This window comes from Diadema antillarum, unplaced genomic scaffold (assembly GCF_040938485.1).
Source record: "Diadema antillarum isolate AM-2024a unplaced genomic scaffold, OU_Dant_1.0 seq00001609_RagTag, whole genome shotgun sequence".
Taxonomy (NCBI): domain Eukaryota; kingdom Metazoa; phylum Echinodermata; class Echinoidea; order Diadematoida; family Diadematidae; genus Diadema; species Diadema antillarum.
In genome coordinates this window covers 170,503-191,800 of record NW_027272322.1, presented here as the reverse complement: position 1 = coordinate 191,800, position 21,298 = coordinate 170,503, and the positions used below count along the sequence as shown (strand labels likewise).

At 39.2% G+C, this 21,298-nt stretch overlaps 1 protein-coding gene across 1 annotated transcript in view; it reads left to right on the top strand.

The window, feature by feature from the left end:
- Positions 1–21,098, top strand: part of LOC139711102 (nuclear protein MDM1-like) — a 42,474-nt gene extending 21,376 nt beyond the window's left edge. The window contains exons 11-15 of the mRNA XM_071623018.1: positions 1,430–1,590; positions 5,604–5,738; positions 8,267–8,400; positions 9,413–9,626; positions 17,886–21,098. Of these exons, the coding sequence (XP_071479119.1) occupies positions 1,430–1,590; positions 5,604–5,738; positions 8,267–8,400; positions 9,413–9,626; positions 17,886–18,205 (964 nt within the window). The 3' untranslated portion in view covers positions 18,206–21,098. The remainder of the gene's footprint in view (positions 1–1,429; positions 1,591–5,603; positions 5,739–8,266; positions 8,401–9,412; positions 9,627–17,885) is intronic.
- The last annotated feature ends 200 nt before the right edge of the window (positions 21,099–21,298 follow it).

The window sequence follows — 21,298 nt, the reverse complement described above, 5'->3', positions numbered from 1 at the left end:
TCTATGAGAATTGTAATATTCATTTATCATTCCTGAGATCTGGTTAGCAACGAGAAAACTCATCTTCAAACATTAGTTCAAAAAAGAAGGATTGCACATGCACCTTGTATATTATGATACATTCTTTGTATGAGTTGGATGAAGGTCTTTGTTTGTAGACAGTTGATTGGGTTTAAGTGTATTATATTCAATGATCTTATCAGTATTCCTTATTGCTTCGGCCTTTTTTATTTACCTTTTTGGGGAGGTGGGAGTTAAGGTGTGCTTTATGCGATTGCCCTTATCATTCGCTTATAATGAGGTTTGATTAAATGCAGTAATGAAAATTTTCTTCAAAGTTAAGAATCCCGCACCAACAGTGATAGGCACTTTAGTTTCTCTTTTAGCCGAATTGGAATATACAATGTGAACAAAGATTGTCATATCATATGTAAATGTGCCAAAAAATAGATTTAAAAATCAAGCAAACCAAAAAACAAACAAACAAACAAACAGTTCAGCAAAAGTAATATTAACCTCCATTTGTCTTCATTACTGACCTGGAGTACAGCCAGGGTATTAAACTATTATTTCGTTGTCATTGAATAAGGCAGGCATATTCTGTGCCAAGATTAGATCCTTGATCTCAATGAATAAAACTTAAAAATATGACAGCGAGCCTGCCAAAATATGTAATTATGCTGGCTATGTCTGTACTCTGAATAAATGTCATCACTGTCTCTTTAATATGGAATGGGATATGTTGGGTGATGGTGGGGGACCTGTTTATTTGTTCTGGTACTACATGTAGGAGCACCTGGTTTCAGTTTCAGTTTCAATGTGTCCTTTGATCACACAAGCACTATATGATATATCTTGAAGAAGTATTTTGAAGTGCTTTTGATACCAGATCCTGCTTAAATCCAAAACTTCTACTTCTAGAAAGTGTGCTATGATAATATTTATGACAGGTAATGAACACCTTTCAGGGTGGTGAGGTGGCTCAGTCGGTAGCGCATCTGCCTCATGATCGTAAATACCCGGGTTCGAACCTGAGTCTGGACTGAGCAATGTTGTGTGTAGACATACCGTCCTCTCTAGCAAGAGGCAAAACACTCTGTCCCTCAGATAGGACATAAAATGGAGTTCCCATGTGTGAGAGAGTCACAGCTCATGCACGTAAAAGATCCCGCTTCATTCATTCATCGCAAAGAGCAGGGTGTTTAACCTTTATATTCACATGCTACTAATGTGTCTGTATTTGGATATCTTGTCAGGAAATATCCACCTTTAGTTTTTATCTTGTTACATGATTTCATGTCAGTGGTACTTGGGTAATGCTTTATTCATTTATCTATTGTCAGCTTGCTATTTCTTCTTTCCATACATCACTGTGTGCAGACCTGTGTTGAGAACTATCATCTCTTATTTATTGATTCTGTACTTACAGTAGTAGCAGCATCATGACTCAGGAGTCTACTCGCAGCCTGTCATCCTCCCTGAGCTCTGGTTTAGATAGTAGTGATGGGACTGGGCGTCCCCCTACGCCCACGCTGAAGGCAGAGACATCAAAAGCAAGACATCACTTAGACAGGACCACCCCAGCCAGAGGTGAAACAAATAATAACAATAATAGTAGTTGCAATTTACTTCTTGCCAGATCCATTAAATGCAATGCTCAAGGCACAATCAAGGTTGAAAGGATGAAATAAGATACAGAAACAGGAAAAGTACAAAAATCTTGAAACAAGTAAGTTTTCATCTCATTTTGAGACAACTCTGTCATTTCTATTAAGTAAGATGGCAATGAATTCTGAGGTGAAAGCCTAGCATATGCAAAGGCCCCACTCCCCCAAGACTTAACTACACGCAGGGACCATAAGTGAGCTCATTGACTTCATGGATAGAAGTGAATCATCTCACTAAACACTCCGTGTTCTGGAAACAGTCGCTAATAGTCGCCACGTGTGTTTCGCAAACACTTTCGCAAACATTCGCTCAAGTGTTGCTGATTGTCGGTAAGCATCGCTAAAAGTCGCTAACTGTCAATAATGGCAGAAGCGAACCCTGATTTTTCGTAAAACATTTGTCAGAAAAGTTGGCAAATGTCAAATCGCTACGTTCGCAAACGTTCGCCGCTCAGTGAGATACCTACTTTAGTGTGCCAGAACATTTAAGTTTTGACAATCCATCACTTGTTTGTCCAGCCAGCCATTCAAAGTATTTCTGTGAATACGTTGGTTCAAAAAGTTTTATTCACATGCTCAAGTATAAGAAACCTTTTTTCATGCCTCTGCCACAAAGTGATGCCAAGGCATTGTTTTTGGGCTATCCATCTTTCCGTCTGTAATCAATTTTTTTGAACAGACATTTGTAGTTTTTAGCTCACCTGAGCCAAAGGCTCAAGTGAGCTATTGCGATCGCCCTTCGTCCGGCGTCCGTCGTGCGTCGTGCGTCGTCCGTCGTCCGTCGTCCGTCGTCCGTCGTCCGTCGTCCGTCGTGCGTCGTCCGTCGTGCGTCGTGCGTAAACTTTTTACATTTTCATCTTCTTCTTGAAAACCCCAAGACCGATTTTCATCAAACTTGGCAGGTAGCATCCCTAGGGGGTTAGGAACTCAATTTGTTAAAATGGGCACCATGCCCCACCCAGGGGGCCCCCAGGGGGGCCCAAACCCCCCAAAATTAAGGAATCTGTAAAAATCTTCTTCTCTAGAACCAGAAGTGATAGAGCTAAGTTAATACTATGAGTTAGTACATTGATGACTGTAGTTTCAAGTTTGTTCATGGCAGAATCAGGGGTGCCCCCCTTGGGACCCAGGGGAGGGGGGTGGAGAAGGGTTCTAATGGGGCCTAAATTGTACATTTTCATCGTCTTCTTGAGAACCCCATGACCCATTTTCACCAAACTTGGCAGGTAGCATCCCTATGGGGTTAGGAAATCAATTTGTGAAAATGGGCACCATGCCCCACCCAGGGGGCCCCCAGGGGGGCCCAAACCCCCCAAAATTAAGGAATCTGTAAAAATCTTCTTCTCTAGAACCAGAAGTGATAGAGCTAAGTTAATACTATGAGTTAGTACATTGATGACTGTAGTTTCAAGTTTGTTCATGGCAGAATCAGGGGTGCCCCCCTTGGGACCCAGGGGAGGGAGGGGTGAGGAGGGGTCCTAATGGGGCCTAAATTGTACATTTTTATCTTCTTCTTGAAAACCCCAAGACCGATTTTCATCAAACTTGGCAGGTAGCATCCCTAGGGGGTTAGGAACTCAATTTGTTAAAATGGGCACCATGCCCCACCCAGGGGGCCCCCAGGGGGGCCCAAACCCCCCAAAATTAAGGAATCTGTAAAAATCTTCTTCTCTAGAACCAGAAGTGATAGAGCTAAGTTAATACTATGAGTTAGTACATTGATGACTGTAGTTTCAAGTTTGTTCATGGCAGAATCAGGGGTGCCCCCCTTGGGACCCAGGGGAGGGGGGTGGGGAAGGGTTCTAATGGGGCCTAAATTGTACATTTTCATCGTCTTCTTGAGAACCCCATGACCCATTTTCACCAAACTTGGCAGGTAGCATCCCTATGGGGTTAGGAAATCAATTTGTGAAAATGGGCACCATGCCCCACCCAGGGGGCCCCCAGGGGGGCCCAAACCCCCCAAAATTAAGGAATCTGTAAAAATCTTCTTCTCTAGAACCAGAAGTGATAGAGCTAAGTTAATACTATGAGTTAGTACATTGATGACTGTAGTTTCAAGTTTGTTCATGGCAGAATCAGGGGTGCCCCCCTTGGGACCCAGGGGAGGGAGGGGTGAGGAGGGGTCCTAATGGGGCCTAAATTGTACATTTTTATCTTCTTCTTGAAAACCCCAAGACCGATTTTCATCAAACTTGGCAGGTAGCATCCCTAGGGGGTTAGGAACTCAATTTGTTAAAATGGGCACCATGCCCCACCCAGGGGGCCCCCAGGGGGGCCCAAACCCCCCAAAATTAAGGAATCTGTAAAAATCTTCTTCTCTAGAACCAGAAGTGATAGAGCTAAGTTAATACTATGAGTTAGTACATTGATGACTGTAGTTTCAAGTTTGTTCATGGCAGAATCAGGGGTGCCCCCCTTGGGACCCAGGGGAGGGAGGGGTGAGGAGGGGTCCTAATGGGGCCTAAATTGTACATTTTTATCTTCTTCTTGAAAACCCCAAGACCGATTTTCATCAAACTTGGCAGGTAGCATCCCTAGGGGGTTAGGAACTCAATTTGTTAAAATGGGCACCATGCCCCACCCAGGGGGCCCCCAGGGGGGCCCAAACCCCCCAAAATTAAGGAATCTGTAAAAATCTTCTTCTCTAGAACCAGAAGTGATAGAGCTAAGTTAATACTATGAGTTAGTACATTGATGACTGTAGTTTCAAGTTTGTTCATGGCAGAATCAGGGGTGCCCCCCTTGGGACCCAGGGGAGGGGGGTGGGGAAGGGTTCTAATGGGGCCTAAATTGTACATTTTCATCGTCTTCTTGAGAACCCCATGACCCATTTTCACCAAACTTGGCAGGTAGCATCCCTAGGGGGTTAGGAAATCAATTTGTGAAAATGGGCACCATGCCCCACCCAGGGGGCCCCCAGGGGGCCCAAACCCCCCAAAATTAAGGAATATCCGCAAAAATCTTCTTCTCTAGAACCAGAAGTGATAGAGCTAAGTTAATACTATGAGTTAGTACATTGATGACTGTAGTTTCAAGTTTGTTCATGGCAGAATCAGGGGTGCCCCCCTTGGGACCCAGGGGAGGAAGGGGTGAGGAGGGGTCCTAATGGGGCCTAAATTGTACATTTTTATCTTCTTCTTGAGAACCCCATGACCTATTTTCACCAAACTTGGCAGGTAGCATCCCTAGGGGGTTAGGATCTCAATTTGTTAAAATGGGCACCATGCCCCACCCAGGGGGCCCCCAGGGGTCCCAAATCCCCCAAATGAAGGAATCTTTATAAATCTTCTCTAGAATCAGAAGTTATATATAGAGCTGAGATAATACTATGAGTGATACATTAATGACTGTAGTTTCATGTTTGTTCATAGGAGATCCAGGGGTGCCCCTCTTGGGTAGGGGGGGGGGTGGTGGTTGGAAGGGTCCAAATGGGGGCCTGAATTGTACATTTTCATCTTCTTCCTGAAAACCTCATGATGGATTTTTGTCAAACTTGGCAGGTAGCATCCCTAGGGGGTCAGGATCTCAATTTATCAAAATGGGCACCATGCCCCACCCAGAGGGCCCCAGGGGGCCCCCAATCCCCCCAAATTAAGGAATCTTAAAAAAATTGGGCCCTTATTGTACATTTTCATCTTCTACTTGAGAATGCCTGGTCAAATTTTGGTAGAGCTGTGAATAATTTAGATTAATGACTGCGTGAAAGGTGAACTTGCGATACTCAGGTGAGCGCTAGACCCGCGGGTCTCTTGTTAATTTTCTTGTCTGTAGCATGTTGCAGAAGTGGTGCAACAGTTGAAGAGTATGAAACAATGTTTCATCTAGTGAAATTATAACTGAGTACAGAAGTCAAGATGTCGGCTGCCAAAACAAGATGGTGCAACACACCAACCTTCATGTGAGTTTTGTCCTTGTCACACCCATCCAATGTAGAGGGAGCCCTGTTAACTTCCCCAGCAGCCGTCAGGAAGGCATGGCATGCCGGCACATCCCCCCAAACACAGAGGCAGGCCAGGGATTCAAAGCCCAACAGCAAGACCTATGTATCCAGGCCAGCCACAACCAAGGGTAAGTGTTGCTTTCAATAGAACTACACCTTTATTTTTGTAGTTTAATAGCAAGATTGAGGTTTGCAAGAATAATTAATGTTATTACTTTTTTAAGATCCATACCAAAGAGCATGTCATCGATAATGAGAGTGCATTGTATGAAAAGAAGCAGACCCTGTATGTTCATGCACATTTCCACTAAGTGCACTTTACAACAGCCTGCTGCATGCCAATGTGAGGCACAAGAACAATAGTTAATCGATTTATTGATTGGCGGTTAGCGGGCTCTTTCTGTCCAAGGGAATGCTGGCAAAAAAATCAAGAGATTTGGAGTGCAATTGCTACTGTATTTCTGGGCATGTGAATGCTTGCGAAAAATCCCAAGATTAGGAGCGTGATCATCAATCCGCTATTTTGTTCAGATGAATGCAGCTAAAGACACTGATGATAACATTGGCAAAGTTGGGGAGATTGAGGAAGATGGAAAAGGTGACAGAGATGGGCTTGGCCACACTCCTGAAGCGGCAGGCCCACCTGAGGCCTATCCACTCCAACCAGCACCCTATGCCCGGTCAAAAATCTCCTCTGTATTCCTAGTTCTGAACAAAATAATAAATCCAATATCTTTGGTAAAATTTGATAATCATTGTAAATGACTATATAAAGACAAATGAAACAATGTTCATGTACCATAGCTGAGACTGTGAAGAAGATATTCTGTTGACTTCCTAAATCACTGCTTGCAACATCACCTCGCTGCAGTATATCTATGCAGAATCATCGTATCAGTTCTGCAGCTGAGCACTGGATGTATAGAACAGAACACAATACAATACAATACAATACAATACAATACAATACAATACAATACAATACAATACAATACAATACAATACAATTAATATTTAAAATCCTTAGAGTGCTTACAGAATGTATACAAAAATGAAAACATTTACCTACAGAATCCTGTATATTAGATTTAAATAAAAAGATATTTTGATCAACTTTGAAGCTATCAGTTGGACGCCACACAATGTGTCCACATAGGCAATTTTATATACACATACATGCATACACATGTCTACATGTACACTTACACATATACCTGTGCAGAGCTAGAGATCGCATTTAAGATAAGTGTGTTTTGAGAATGACATCCTAATTTCAGTGCCAGGAATGTTGCCCTCAGATTGGGTTTTGGTTTTCAGTAAGAGGAGTCAAAGTACCGTCTCTCCTACTTTATAGAGAAATTTTCATATCTTAACACATGACTTCATATTTCTACAGGGCTAAGCTTTCCCAGAAAATATAGTGTGCCTTTTCATCGTTTTAAGCCAGTTTTTCTTGTTACATTGTATCACCACTTTAATGCTGTTTATTGCAGCAGTTAGGCACTTATCACATCTGTCGCCCAGCCCATAAAGGTGTTACAACTTCCTTCTCTCCAGGTATCCCATCCTGTTGTGATTTAGTCTGATAAGCAGCTTCCAAGGACAAACTGAATGCCCATTTCCTCTCCAGATAAAATTCGTACTGATGCCATTATGTATTACCTGGATATACGTTGAAAGCAAAATAAATATTTTTCCGTATTTTACAAGCATTTTTATGCCCTTTAGGTCATATCTTGATTTTTGAGTGTTCATGCAACTACATGTATATACATGTGTGTAAACATGCTGAGATTTCACATGTTGCCTCCACGAAGAAATGAAGAAACAAACTGGTAATGCATTTTTGGCCAATAAAGCATGAGTTTATTCGACTCAAATTTTTGCCATCCTGGCCTTTGTCAAGATTCCTGAAGGAGGAGTAGGTCAACTCATGTTCATGATTTCAGGTGTATTCCACACACATCGCAACCCTACATCCCATAAGTAATGTTTTAAGCAGAGTGATGTTGTAAGAAGTCATTTAAAGGGTGTGTACAGTTCTGGTCGAGGTGAGGATTTAGCTTTCAACGTTTTGCAAGATATTCAAAAACCACTCTATGAGATGTCAAAGAGCATGCAATTCTAAGGGGTATCAAAAGTTTATTTGATGAAAATCGGTTTTGAAATGGCTGAGATATCCAAAAATAAGGTGAAACAAAGAGATCCTAATAAAAGGCGTGGCCTGTAGTCTTTTATTATTATCACTTTTTTGGATATCTCAGCCATTTGAAAACCGATTTTCATCAAATAAACGTTGAATCCTTCTTAAAATTATATGCTCTGTCATATTTCATAAGAGGTTTCTCATTATCTCACTTAGGAATGTAAAAAACATGAATCCCCCACCTCAACCAGTACTGTAAAGCCCCTTTGATTTATTTTGTCTGTAATCGCAGCCCTGATGGAGGTCCACTGAAAGACCAAAAGCTCAGCCATTAAACCTCCTGAAATCTAGCTATGCCTACCGTTCCTTCCTACTTCTCATTATACATATGTATATCCTGAGAATATACATTTAATGTTATGATACCCTATTTTTCACTTAATCAAACTGTTTGTTTACAGCAAAGGAATGTGTAGTCATCATTTCTGTGTGTTTTGACATCCAATGTAGCAATAATTCCTGGTGGCATCACAAATGGCTTTGAGTATGACAGCGATGATGAGGATGATGACGATGGCGATCTTGATAGAACGTTAACGGATGGACGGATGACTCCCCCTCGTAGTGCTGCACACCAGAATCAGGTAAATACCATTAAGCTGTGTGCTGTGTTTCTACTCTGTCAGAGGAGTTGCACAGACTTGTATTTCATGAGAGGAATGCTCGAAAAGATTCTAAGATTAGTACTAAAATCTGAAAGAAATAGTTTTCTTCTTTTCTCTGGTCTTAGAATTCTTGTCTAAGCTGTTGCTTTAGACTCATGAGGAATAATCAAATCATGAGTACAATTGAATTAAAGGGTATGTACAGATAACATAATGGTACTAATATACAACCATACCTCCCTTATTCTTTTCTTTCATATTCTTCTGCTATTGCCATGTGAGCATGTCCACATCCCATTGAGATTCTTTTGCATTGATCATTTCAGAGTTCATGAATTAAGGATAAAGTTTTATACATATATACATATTTACTCATTTCTTCTTTTAATCTCTTGCCCTCTACATTTATGGGAATCATCACTGCTGCGGTCAAAAGTCAAAAGTGGAATTTTGATGTATCACTGGTTGCTCAGTAACTCAAGAAACATTTGTTTACTACATTGTAGTTCTGTGAGTTAGACACCTAACAATCATGTAGTAAAGCATTTTAAAGGCATTGTTTACCATTTGCAGATGAAACAAAAACCCAGCTTTAGTGCTTCAAAATAGTTCTAAAATGTGTGTTTGGGATAGAAACAACTAATGTAAAAACTTTAATCAGTATAATCAGTATTAAGTATTGTTAAATATACAAAATGAGAACAATAGTAATAATGATGATAATGTTTCTAGACTAAACTATCTACAGTTATGGTTTAGTGGGAAAATAGTGATATCTCCTTATATTTTAAGCTTTATTACAAAATTCTTATATTGTAGGATGTTTTGTGATTCAACTTACATACACACATATGCATCAAACGTGATATCTCAAACATTTTTTAAATCACTGCTCCCAATGGTTAACAATAGCTTTAAGTGGGGGCATGTCGGGTATTTGTTGATGGCAACTCACCCTTATCGCCCCATGCTGTCTGTGTGTGTGTTTTAGATCTCAAAGCGCACTCAGCTGTCACCATCAGCCGGGGTCAGGACCAGTGACCCCCACCTCCTCGACGAGTCGCTCTCCCCCGTGGGGTTCCAGCGTCACTCTGAGCACTTCTTTGAGACCAGCCCGGCCATGCCCCGCCTCCCCAACAAGATTGAGCCCCCAGAGCAGTGGGCAGCCCCTAGGCAGGCCTTGAAGACGGCACCACCGGGCAGGGGTGAGTGAAAACCGCTTTGCCATGTCGTTGTTGTTGTTGTGTGTGTGTTTGCTTGTTTGTTTGTTTGTGTATTTGTTTGTGTGTGTGTGTGCTTGTTTGTTTGTTTGTTTGTTTTTTACCAGAGCAGCAGTCTGTAGTAGTGTATGTCCACCCAAACATTACAATCGGACATTCTGCAATAATAACTTTAAAACCTAAACCAAGTGGATAATGGCAGTATCCATTGTTACATGCTAAAGATAGTTGGACGGAAGCCAATTTGGAAGTTTCTTCTGTATATTAATACTAAATGTGGCAGGTTTGCTCCCTCAAATGAAGAAAATGAACTTTTGGATGTTTTGTAAAAAACACGTACAGTATAAGATACTTCCATTGATGATACCCAGAATCACCCTTTGTAGTCTGTATTCACAAAATAAAGAGTTCAGCGTCAAGTAACTGCTGACTGTTTTCAAAGCTTCTGTAAGGTTTTCATGCTCTCTTTCACTTACTGCAGAGATTGAACAAGGGAGAAATCCAATTTGAGACAAGAAGTAAGGTCTGCATAAACTGTAAAGAAAACACTTCTTTTCATTGTCTTTATGCTTCCAAACTAAGCTAAGACCATGATATCATAGGGAGATTTACTTTTCATATCAAGAAGAATCAACAGGGCTTAAATCTACTAGTATGATAGATTGAAAACTAAGTGATTATACTCAGGAATAAAAAAAAATGTTGTGTGAGCTGATGTATGCTTGAAGCATTTCATCTTGTTCAGTGCTGGTTAAGACAGGACCTTTCTTGGAGGCCACATGCTTGTTGTCAGTGAAGGCCAGTGGGAATGGCCAGAATCCATGTTCCTCATTAAACAACTTATGCATTTTTGATTTTTTTTTCTTGCTCTGCTTTCTGTGTTCACTAGTGTGATTGCTACAGGGGGTTTTCCAACAAGGAAGTTTTGGCCATTTCCTATCTGTGGGTAAAACAGTCCAGGCTGTGAAAGAAGTTTAAATTGCTTTTGGTATTGTTGAAGCTACTTGTGGGGCTATTTTGAGCCTCCTCATTTGGTTTCATTTCAGAATCTCATTCAGATTCCTGTTCGGATTCACATTGTGGTCATCTGAGCTTTTGAAGTTTATTTCCTATTTGTTCAGATGAGATACAGTGAACAGCAATCGCATAGAAAACAGGAAGACTGCATATATGATTCAGCAAGCCTCAATTTAGGGTACCACATTGTGTAGTGCCGCCTTGTGCTCTCATGGTAGCCAAATGTTAGCATTCGGAGATATATATTCCAATGCAAATTATGCATCCCTGTTATGACATGATGAACATAATCACAGAAATGATAATAATTTTTTGATGGTATTTTCGAAAGATGTTATCCTAATTGTGGTCAATAATTCAGAAAGAGGTCATTATAATCCGCTAACTTGGCCCAAGATTACATATTATACGTAGTCTGGACTGATTTTTCAACAATGCCCAGTGCAATGGCACTGGTGCTGTTACTGTAGAGTACTGGTACTGAGCTGCACATGCATGCTCTGCCTTTGTTGCTACATGTATTGTAAGGGTATGGCATGAACTATTTTAAAGGGGAAATCCAGTCCAAATGTAAGTTTGTCGGATAAGAAAGAGTAAAATATTACGAGTTTAACTGTAAAATTTTGATTGAAATCAGGTGGAAAATAAGGAAGTGATGACATTTTGAAGTTTCACTAATTTTTCAGGAAACAGTTCTTTTACGGTCAATATGAATATGCAAATGGCAAAGTCAGGATGTCATCCCCTCACAACTTTCCATATATGTGTAGTTTGTACATAAAATTGTTGAAATTTCCTGTTCTTCATTCAAACGGGTGCCCAAGACTCAAATCCTGGTATATCTAGCTGATCACTATTCCAAAGTTATTCAACCAAGAATAACATCAGTTTTTGTCCCCGCCGAACGAGTTTTAGCAGGGGACTATGAAACGGGCTCCGTACGTGTGTGCGTCCGTCTGTCTGTCTGTGTGTGTGTCCGTGTGTGATCAAAATGTTCAATTTGCTACTTCTCTGTCATTTATGAGCCAATTTTGATTCTGTTTGCTTTATATGATAGCACTACATGGGAGCTTTGCAACTTCTACACAGAATTTCAGTTGTGACCTTTGACCTTGACCTTTGACCTATATTGTACATTTTGCTACAAAATGCTACTCCTTCGCCATTTCTAACCCGATTTCGATTCCGTTTGCTTTATGTGATGGCACTAGGTGAGGGCTTCAAAACTTTGACACAGAATTTTGACCTTTGACTTCTTTGACCTTTGACCTTGATTTTTGATCTATATTGTACATTTTGCTACAAAATGCTGCTCCTTCGCCATTTCTAACCCGATTTCGATTCCATTTGCTTTATGTGATGGCACTAGGTGAAGGCTTCAAAACTTCTACACAGGATTTTGACCTTTGACTTCTTAGACCTTTGACCTTGATTTTTGACCGATATTGTACATTTTGCTACAAAATGCTACTCCTTCACCATTTCTAACCCGATTTCGATTGCGTTTGCTTTATGTGATGGCACTAGGTGAGGGCTTCAAAACTTGTAGGCAGAATTTTGACCTTTGACTTCTTTGACCTTTGACCTTGATTTTGACTTATATTGTACATTGGCTACAAAATGCTACTCCTTCGCCATTTCTAACCGACTTCAATTCCGTTTACTTTATGTGATGGCTCTAGGTGAGAGCTTCAAAACTTTTAGGCAGAATTTTGACCTTTGACTTCTTTGACCTTTGACCTTGATTTTTGACCTATTGTACATTTTGCTACAAAATGCTACTCCTTCGCCATTTCTAACCCAATTTCGATTCCGTTTGCTTTATGTGGTGGCACTAGGTGAGGGCTTCAAAACTTCTACACAGAATTTTGACCTTTGACTTCTTTGACCTTTGACCTTGATTTTTTACCTATATTGTACATTGGCTACAAAATGCTGCTCCTTCGCCATTTCTAACCCGATTTTGATTCCGTTTGCTTTATGTGATGGCACTAGGTGAGGGCTTCAAAACTTCTACACAGAATTTTGACCTTTGACTTCTTTGACCTTGGACCTTGATTTTTGACTTATATTGTACATTGGCTACAAAATGCTACTCCTTCGCCATTTCTAACCCGATTTTGATTCCGTTTGCTTTATGTGATGGCACTAGGTGAGGGCTTCAAAACTTCTACACAGAATTTTGACCTTTGACTTCTTTGACCTTTGACTTGGATTTTTGACCTATATTGTACATTTTGCTACAAAATGCTACTTCCGGCGGGGACATATATTACGCACCACGTAATTTCTACTTTTCCTTGTTATACTTCAATGACAGAAATATTGAATTTTCGTCATATTTTTTTAACACGATCAATGGAAAATTGTGAGGTTATGACATGGTTAGCTCACTTATCTGCTTATTCATATCCACTCTACAAGAACTGTTTTGCAGAAATTAGCAAACTTCAAAATGTCATAATGATAACTCCCTTATCTTTCATCCAATTTCAGTCAATCTTTTACAGCTGAAATCATGAGATTTTACTCTTTTTTTATAAGACTAACTTTTATTTTGACTAGATTTCCCTTTTAACCCTATGTAGCCCCAGTTGGCTTCAACATCCATCCCCCCCTTCCCATTTGCCACCTTTCATGATGATTTTTTAATACAGAATGTTTTTTTCTAAAATTTCATGACTATTTACTTTCACATCTTGCACCCATTTTTGACCCTATCTGTGAAAATTTAGGGTATGCTTGCTGAAGTATAGCACATTTTCATGACCACTGTCACTGAAAATGGCAGTTTCCTGTGATCTTTGTGTGTACAATGTACAGGTTTTGCAAGAAGTGTAAAATCAATGCTTTTCCTAGGTTTTCTCAGATAACATTGTTTTTTGCTTATCATCAACTATTCTAGGTAAAGATAAACAATGAAAAACTAAACTAAAAAAGAAATACATCACATATTAAAAACAAAGAAATGCATAAGAAATTAAGAAAACAATAAAATACGCAAGAAATTCCTTGTGATACCACAATTTTTTTGACTTTACTTCGTTAGCTATATTGAAGAAAATATTTAGAGAAAAAAAATAGCCCATTTAAAGCTTTACAAAGCTTAAAATCTAATGCACAAAAACATGCATAAATTAGCATAATTAGCATGATATAGAGAAAACATCTATGTGTTTGGAAAATTTAATGATTCATTCTTTGAGAGTACATGATGGGCAAATTGCGTGCCGATTTTCGCCACGATGGCGCTATCAACAGCAGAGATCTTAGGCCCCCCCCCCCAGTTTGTTAAGTTACCATTCTTGCTCATATATCAGTATTACTAAATAGACATCAAAAGCATGTTTGCCTAACACATAACACATACCAGGTGCTGTATGAATGAGAGAGGGTGCAAAATGTTATGAATCTTGTCTCTAAAACAGATGAGTTCAAAATGTGACATTTTGTTTACGGTTCCTCTTACTCTTTGTTTATGTTGTTATTTTAATGAACATGCTGTATTAACCCTAAAAGGGCCGGGCTTTTTTGGCTATGCTCAGACCGGGGGGGGGGGATGGATTCCGCCCTGAGATCTCGGCCATCGGTGATGCGATCGCGATGAAATTTTGCATGCTCGAGACCCACGTCATAATCTACAAGATTGTGTCATGAGATTTTTTGAAACAATCAATTTCTAATTTTGATTAATTACTGTAAAACGAGAAATGTTCGCGTGCATTTTAATTTCGCGAATTTCGCGAGCCCCAAGATTCGCGAAATTAAAATGCACGCGAAATTTCTTATCTACATTATATGCATTGAATGCAAGATGCAATTCGCGAAAATTTCTTGCCGCGAAAAAGGCCGTCGGCTCCAATTCGCGAAAATTTCGTGCCGCGAATATATCATGTTTTACAGTAATTATGTACCGGTATGCAAATTAAGCTCAATATATCATATTTTAGCCTAGTTAAAAGCGTTGAGAGTCTAATTTTTGATCTGTAAATCTGTCTGAGCATATTCAACAATTATACATCACAAAAACTTCCAAAACTCATTTCAATTCGTATGTATTTTATTGTTTTCAGAATTTCTTATGTATTTCCTTGTTTTCCAACTTATGTTTTTTCTTTGTTTTTTCATTGGAAATTGTCACTGATCACTTTTCTACCATAATTAGTGCAAAATTAATCAATGAAAGTGATTGATTGTAAAAATAATCAGGTTTTTATGACTTTCATGACAGAGCATTGTTTTCCATAGGAAATGTACACAAAATCACAAAATTGTGTCCATTTTGGGGCAAAAAATGTTTCAAAAATGGGCTTGGCTTCGCAAAAGTATGTGCAGACGTTGCAAATTTGGTCTCAAAAGTTGCGCGAGACTTGAACAAACAAATTCAAGAAGCCTCGTGACGAGGCCTTCTCGCGTTACAGAATTATAGCGCGAAACGTCGAGGGGGGCGGGTTCCCCCCCCCCCCCCCCCCCCGGCCCTTTTAGGGTTAAGGGATACGAAAACTCTGAAAAAAGCATTAATAACAGATTGGTACATGTATGTAATACACATCCCTGAGTATAATATGTGGATACACTATGCAGTGAAATATGTACCCTACATAACATGTTTATTAGACATTGCTTGAGTGGTTGCATAAAGTTAGTGGCTTCTCTGTAGACAACTGGCTGTCTAGACACTTTCTCTGATCTGGCGACTCTTTGATATTCACGCAGAGACTGAAACTACTTTGGTACTTTTCGTAGTCCATATAAGTGCAAGCTACTCTGCTCTGATCTTATGACGGTCAAAAACTGAATAGCTTCTTACACTTAGCATCCCCCATGCACACTTTAGGAATGCTCAAATTCAGGGAACATTGAACCTCAAGAGCAAAACTTTTCCAGTACTTTTCATAGTTGACAAAATTATGAGTACAATCCACCCTGCTCTTATCTTCTAGCTGCCAAAAACTGAAGTGGTGCTTTAATACACTTACAGCATCCCACATGCACACTTAAAGGACAAGTTCACCTTCATAAACATAAGGATTGAGAAAATGCAACAATATTAGTAGAACACATCAGTGAAAGTTTGAGGAAAATTGGACAATCGATGCAAAAGTTATGAATTTTTTAAATTTTTGTGTTGGAACCGCTGGATGAGGAGACTACTACAGCTTGTGAGTCATATGCGTACAACAGTATAAAGGAAATATAAAAGAAAATTCAACATATTTTCACTTTTTTCGCATAATAAAAGAGCAATTGACTTGCCTCTTTCTATAGGAAGGGGGAATGATATTACCCATAACATTTATCGGTAACGAGTCAGGGGAATGTGTACTTTTTTCAAAAGATGGAATTTTGTGAAATTCTCTTTATATTTTCCTTATATTGTTGTACGCATGTGACATCTAAGTTATTCATACACTGCAGTAGTCTTCTCATCCAGCGGGTACTGCAAAAAAAACTTCCAAAATTCATAACTTTTGAACGGATTGTCTGATTTACCTCAAACTTTCAATGATGTGTTCTACTAATATTGCTACATTCTCTCAATCCTTATGTTTATGAAGGTGAACTTGTCCTTTAAGGAATTTCACTTTCAGGGAAAATATAACCGCAAAAGCTGCTTCGTGCTTGTTACGAACCGTGTTTGGATGTCCCTGTTTTACTTTTTAGGTTCAGTTCAATTCATTTTCCAGGCAAATGATTCCACTTGCATTTGTATTTTTAAAAAAAAATCAAGTTATGATTTCCACATAAATCTTGATAAATGTTACCACAGAAAGAGACTAATAGGCGCATCCAGACAACATTCTAAGAATCATCATAACAAAAGTGTGCTTTTCCTCAATTAAGTAGGTAAGGCTAACATTTTCCAAGCAGTTAAGTTCATTCTTAAACCCATGAAACACATCACACATGAAACTGAAAAGGTTTGAAGTTGAAGGTCCACATGACCAAATGATGTACATATTGTAGCAGACTCACACTGGTTGTAGCTGAGCATGCACAGTGATGACCTGAGTGACTTGAATGATCAGTAATACAGACCTACTTGTAAATAAGTCATGGTAAATTATCCAGGCACCCTGTCTTCTCTATCGGCTAGTGATGTAAAGTAATATGAGTGCTCACAAACAAATCTTTTGCAATGTTTGGTGATGGAAATCTAAGAAAGAGTTCCTTTGGAGTCAACACAGACATCAAACAAAATTATACAGTACAAATTATGTATTTGGTATATATTTAACAAGTCTGATTTATCTTGAATTATGACTTCCCAACAATTTTGTGGTGGTTAGATTAGGTGATTTTAGAGTATGGCCATGGACAAATAAATTGTTATCATTACTCATTCTTAGGAAGAAGTGTAACATCCATTTACACAGTAGGCATGCCAAGACTTTGGTCTACGTAACTGTATTATCACACACCCTGTTCATGTACTGTGTATTGCGTACCAGAGCATGTACAAGTGTACATTATGTACATCACTTCATGTTGGAATCAGAGGTTATATAAAGATTTTGGTGTGTTGTTTAATTTGCAAATAACACCTAACTCGCCAAGCTTACAAAAAATTAAACCCCTTGAAATGTATAGTACATGCAATAGCAGAATTTTTGACTAGCTGAATGTGAGGAGATACTGATATGCATATGTCCCACATACTGAATATGAAATGGTTATGCTACATAGTTTTACTCTTGTTAAAAATAAAACAAAACAAAAAAGTAAAGAAATGAGCATCAGCATTTCAGCTTATAATATAAAAACCAGAAAATGATAGACTTAACTTGCCCACTAATTATGATGATATGTGAGATTTTGACAGAACTTCCTTGCACATCAAACTGTTTTTCTGTTGTGATACTACACATTAGTGACTTTTGTGGAATGAAGGGGTTTTAGCCACTAAGTTATGGTACGGGACCTGATTTTATTTTTTTTGCATTTTTGTTGTTGATATGAGAGAGTTCTGAAGTGATGATATGTGGTCTTATTTGCTTATGTGTTGCAGCCAATGTCATCATTTTTATTATACAAATGAATATTACATTTATTAACAGTATTGATGAACTTTTTTGTTCTGTTTGATATCACTCTTTTTACGGAAGTCAACTTGAACTTAGACTGGCACTATGCTTTAGAGACAAAAGACAATGCCAGGATCCTAAAGTAAGATGTCACTCTGGAAACAGAGCGAAATAGTGTATGTTGATTTTTGTTTTCCCATAGGACCACTTGAGAGACCCCACTCAGGAAGCATTGCAGGGCGCCCTCAGACGGCCATCCCCGAGTCCAGGCGGCAGGCCACTCTGCGGGAGCACCGCACAAACTCCTTCATGTCCCCCCGCGCCGATGGAACAACGTCGACCCCAGCTGACGACGACAATTACTCGGACCTGGGCGTGGCTCCGCTTCGGGGCCGGAGAGACAGCGACGAGCTCTCTACCTCCACGCTGTCCAACGCCTCCAGCATCTCGCTGGCATCGGAGGTCCTGGAGAGGGCCAAGAAAAGGCGGGATGAGTTTTGGGGCAAGGAAAAGAGAGAGTGAGGTCCCTGGTGGTGCCACCATCTATTGTGTAACAACTGTGCTTGTGCCCAAAATGAATGCTATCTAGTAGTGTATTAACGGGGGGAAAAAGTTCAGTAAAGTTATAAAATTGTTCCTTGCATCTTCATGTGGGCACTTGTGGTCCATATAAAACGTTAGATTCAGTCATAAACAACCATCCTGTGTGTTAGGAAAGCTAATCAAAGTCAGACGGAGCATTCAAAGCGATGCAGAACATATGATGGACTAAAAAATAAGAAGTGGAGGATGGGGTATCAAAGTTTGAGATATGGCACCTTTGTAATCATACATGTACCAGGATAATATCTGGTCTTAGTCTCTAGGTAGGTAGTTCATGGTGTTACATGTACATGCTCTTGTAGGCTTTTTGTACTTGCTCAGAAGGCAGGGTTGAAGGTAGCTCGTCGTCAGATGTGGCAGATAGAGAAGCAATACGAAAAGCACAGTAATTTGTTGTCTTTTCATAATCAGGTGCCTCAATGACGTACATCATGAAAAGGCTTCTAAAGAATGGGTTCTAGGGAACACTCGCTCACATTGTGTCTAGAAGAATGTGAACATTTGCCACTGCTTGAGGATGGAATATGACTTGCCAGGTTTAAGCATGAATAATATTTCTAATTCATGTGGCATTTGGATGACTATCATATAAACAGTTAACTTTGAAGCAGTTGAGATATTGAAATACATTCCTTATAACAATTTACCTCATTAATTTCCCTTTGGGGCCAAGTTAGATGTCTTTTTTTTTTCTAAATAATTAAGTGAGATTATTTTCCAGTATAAATGTGTGTACAAAGTGTACAGTATTTGTTTGAAGTGTACACCACGTGTCTGCAGATATGTACATATCACTTGTGCAGTTATATTATTTATAGATAGCCTTTGAATTTTTATTTTTCAAATCTTGTATATATTTTGTAAATGTTGTATGAATTTTCTAGTGCTCGTGTACAATATCTTCAGTAAAGCTATAGCATTGATAGCAAGTAAAGACACAATGTAGTCTTGGGGTAGATTTTATGAGGATGATGATTGGTCACCATAGCAACAAACTAAATGTCAAAAGATGAATTTGCTGTGTCATGTCAGAGAGAGTCCAATTGTAGCAACTGACAGTAACAGGCCAGTTTTTGATGTATTCAAATTCATGGATATTTTCGCACGTTGGCCTATCAATGCTGATATGTTCCTAAGTGCATTCAGTACATAAAATCCATGTTGCATACATTAGTTGTTGCTATTTCAGGCACACCTCGAACAAATTTTGAACTGGTTGTTAGGAGCAACGCCTGCGATGAAGATACGCATGACGTCTGAATAAACTAGTGTCCTGGTTTGTCGCAAAGGCCTTTATGAAATGAGGTCCCCTAGACCCCTAGCTAGGTGTGAGCTATGTGTAATCTCTTCCTTTCATATTCAACTGAATATAAGGGACTTAGTCAGTTCTATAGATAACTTTGCTATATTATATGACAAAACTTCCTTCCTCTTCTTGTCGCGGTCTTTCTGATCTGTCATCTCATAGCCTATGCGGTGAAATAGTCATTTTCAAGCAGCTGCTGGCTCTATTGCAGGAAGATACATTAAGTGGCTTTCTGGACTATGTGGTTCTTAAAGGACAAGTCCACCTTCATATACATGTGGATTGAGTGAAGGCAAGAATATTAGTAGAACACATCAGCGAAAGTTTTGGGGGAAATCGGACAATCCGTTCAAAAGTTATGAATTCTTAAAGTATCTGCGCAGTCACTGCTGGATGAGAAGACTACAACAGTGTGTGATGTCACATGCATACAACAATACAAGGAAAATAAAAAGAGAATTTCACAAAACTTTACTTTTTGAATAAAGTGCATATTTCTTCGACTTGTTACTGACATATGTTAAGGGTAATATTATTTCCCCTGCCTTCGGAAAGAGAGAAGTCGAGTGTTCTTTCGTTATGCGAGAAAAATGGAAATATGTTGAATTTTCTTTATTCTTTCTTTATATCGTTGTACACATGTTACATCACAAGCTACATGGGTATAGTAGTCTTCTCATCCAGCCGTGACTGAGCAGAAACTTCAAAATTCATTACTTTTGAACAGATCGTTGAATTTTCCTCAAACTCTCACTAATGTGTTCTACCAATATTGCTGTATTCACTCAACCCACATTTCTAGGTGAACTTGCCATCTTTGCTGCTGCTGCTGTAGCAAGTTCCTGCAGCAGCCGTAGTCTGCAACAGTGTGCTAAGCTGTCTAAAGCAGTCTAGTTGCAGTACCACTGCTATAAAATCCATGTTACATACATTAGTTGTTGCTATATCAGATACACTTCAAGCAACTTTTGAACTGGTTGTGAGGAGCAACTTCTGCTACAGAGATACGCATAACATTGTAGCCAGACTGCAAGAGGGGAAGTAACAAGTATGTTACTTCCCCTGGAGCAAAAGAGAGATAAAGATGGAGATATAGGCTTCTTTGACTTTTTGCTGTATGTGGAGTTTGATGAAATACCCCTGAAATGAAGGGGAACTATCATGTGCATTTTGTAGACTGAGCTCACAAATGGTTTTGCATTGATTTGCTTTTGGCCAGCTGGAAAATTGGAGTTTGTCCTAGATTTTTGACAACGTTGCGACAAGTCACTATGCATAGCGTAACCAGTGCTTGTATCTGATCTTTTGAGTCCAGTGATTCCCGTTACCACTTTGCTTGAACCATTTCAGCCGTCTGATTGTAATGGCAGGACCTCCAGAGGGACCAGCACTTATAAAAGAAAGGGTACTATTGGTAGAGGAAACCATCTTTTCCTTAAAGACAACAAAGACGACAATGATGATGGTGATGATGATGATGGTGATAATCATGATGATGGTGATGATGGTGATGATGGTGATAATTATGATAAGATTTGCATTATTGTTGTCATTGTTATTATTATTATTATTATTATTATTATTATTATTATTATTATTATTATTATTATTATTATTATTATATTATTATTATTATTATTATTATTATTATTATTATTATTATTATTATTATTATCATCATCATCATCATCATCATCACCATCAAC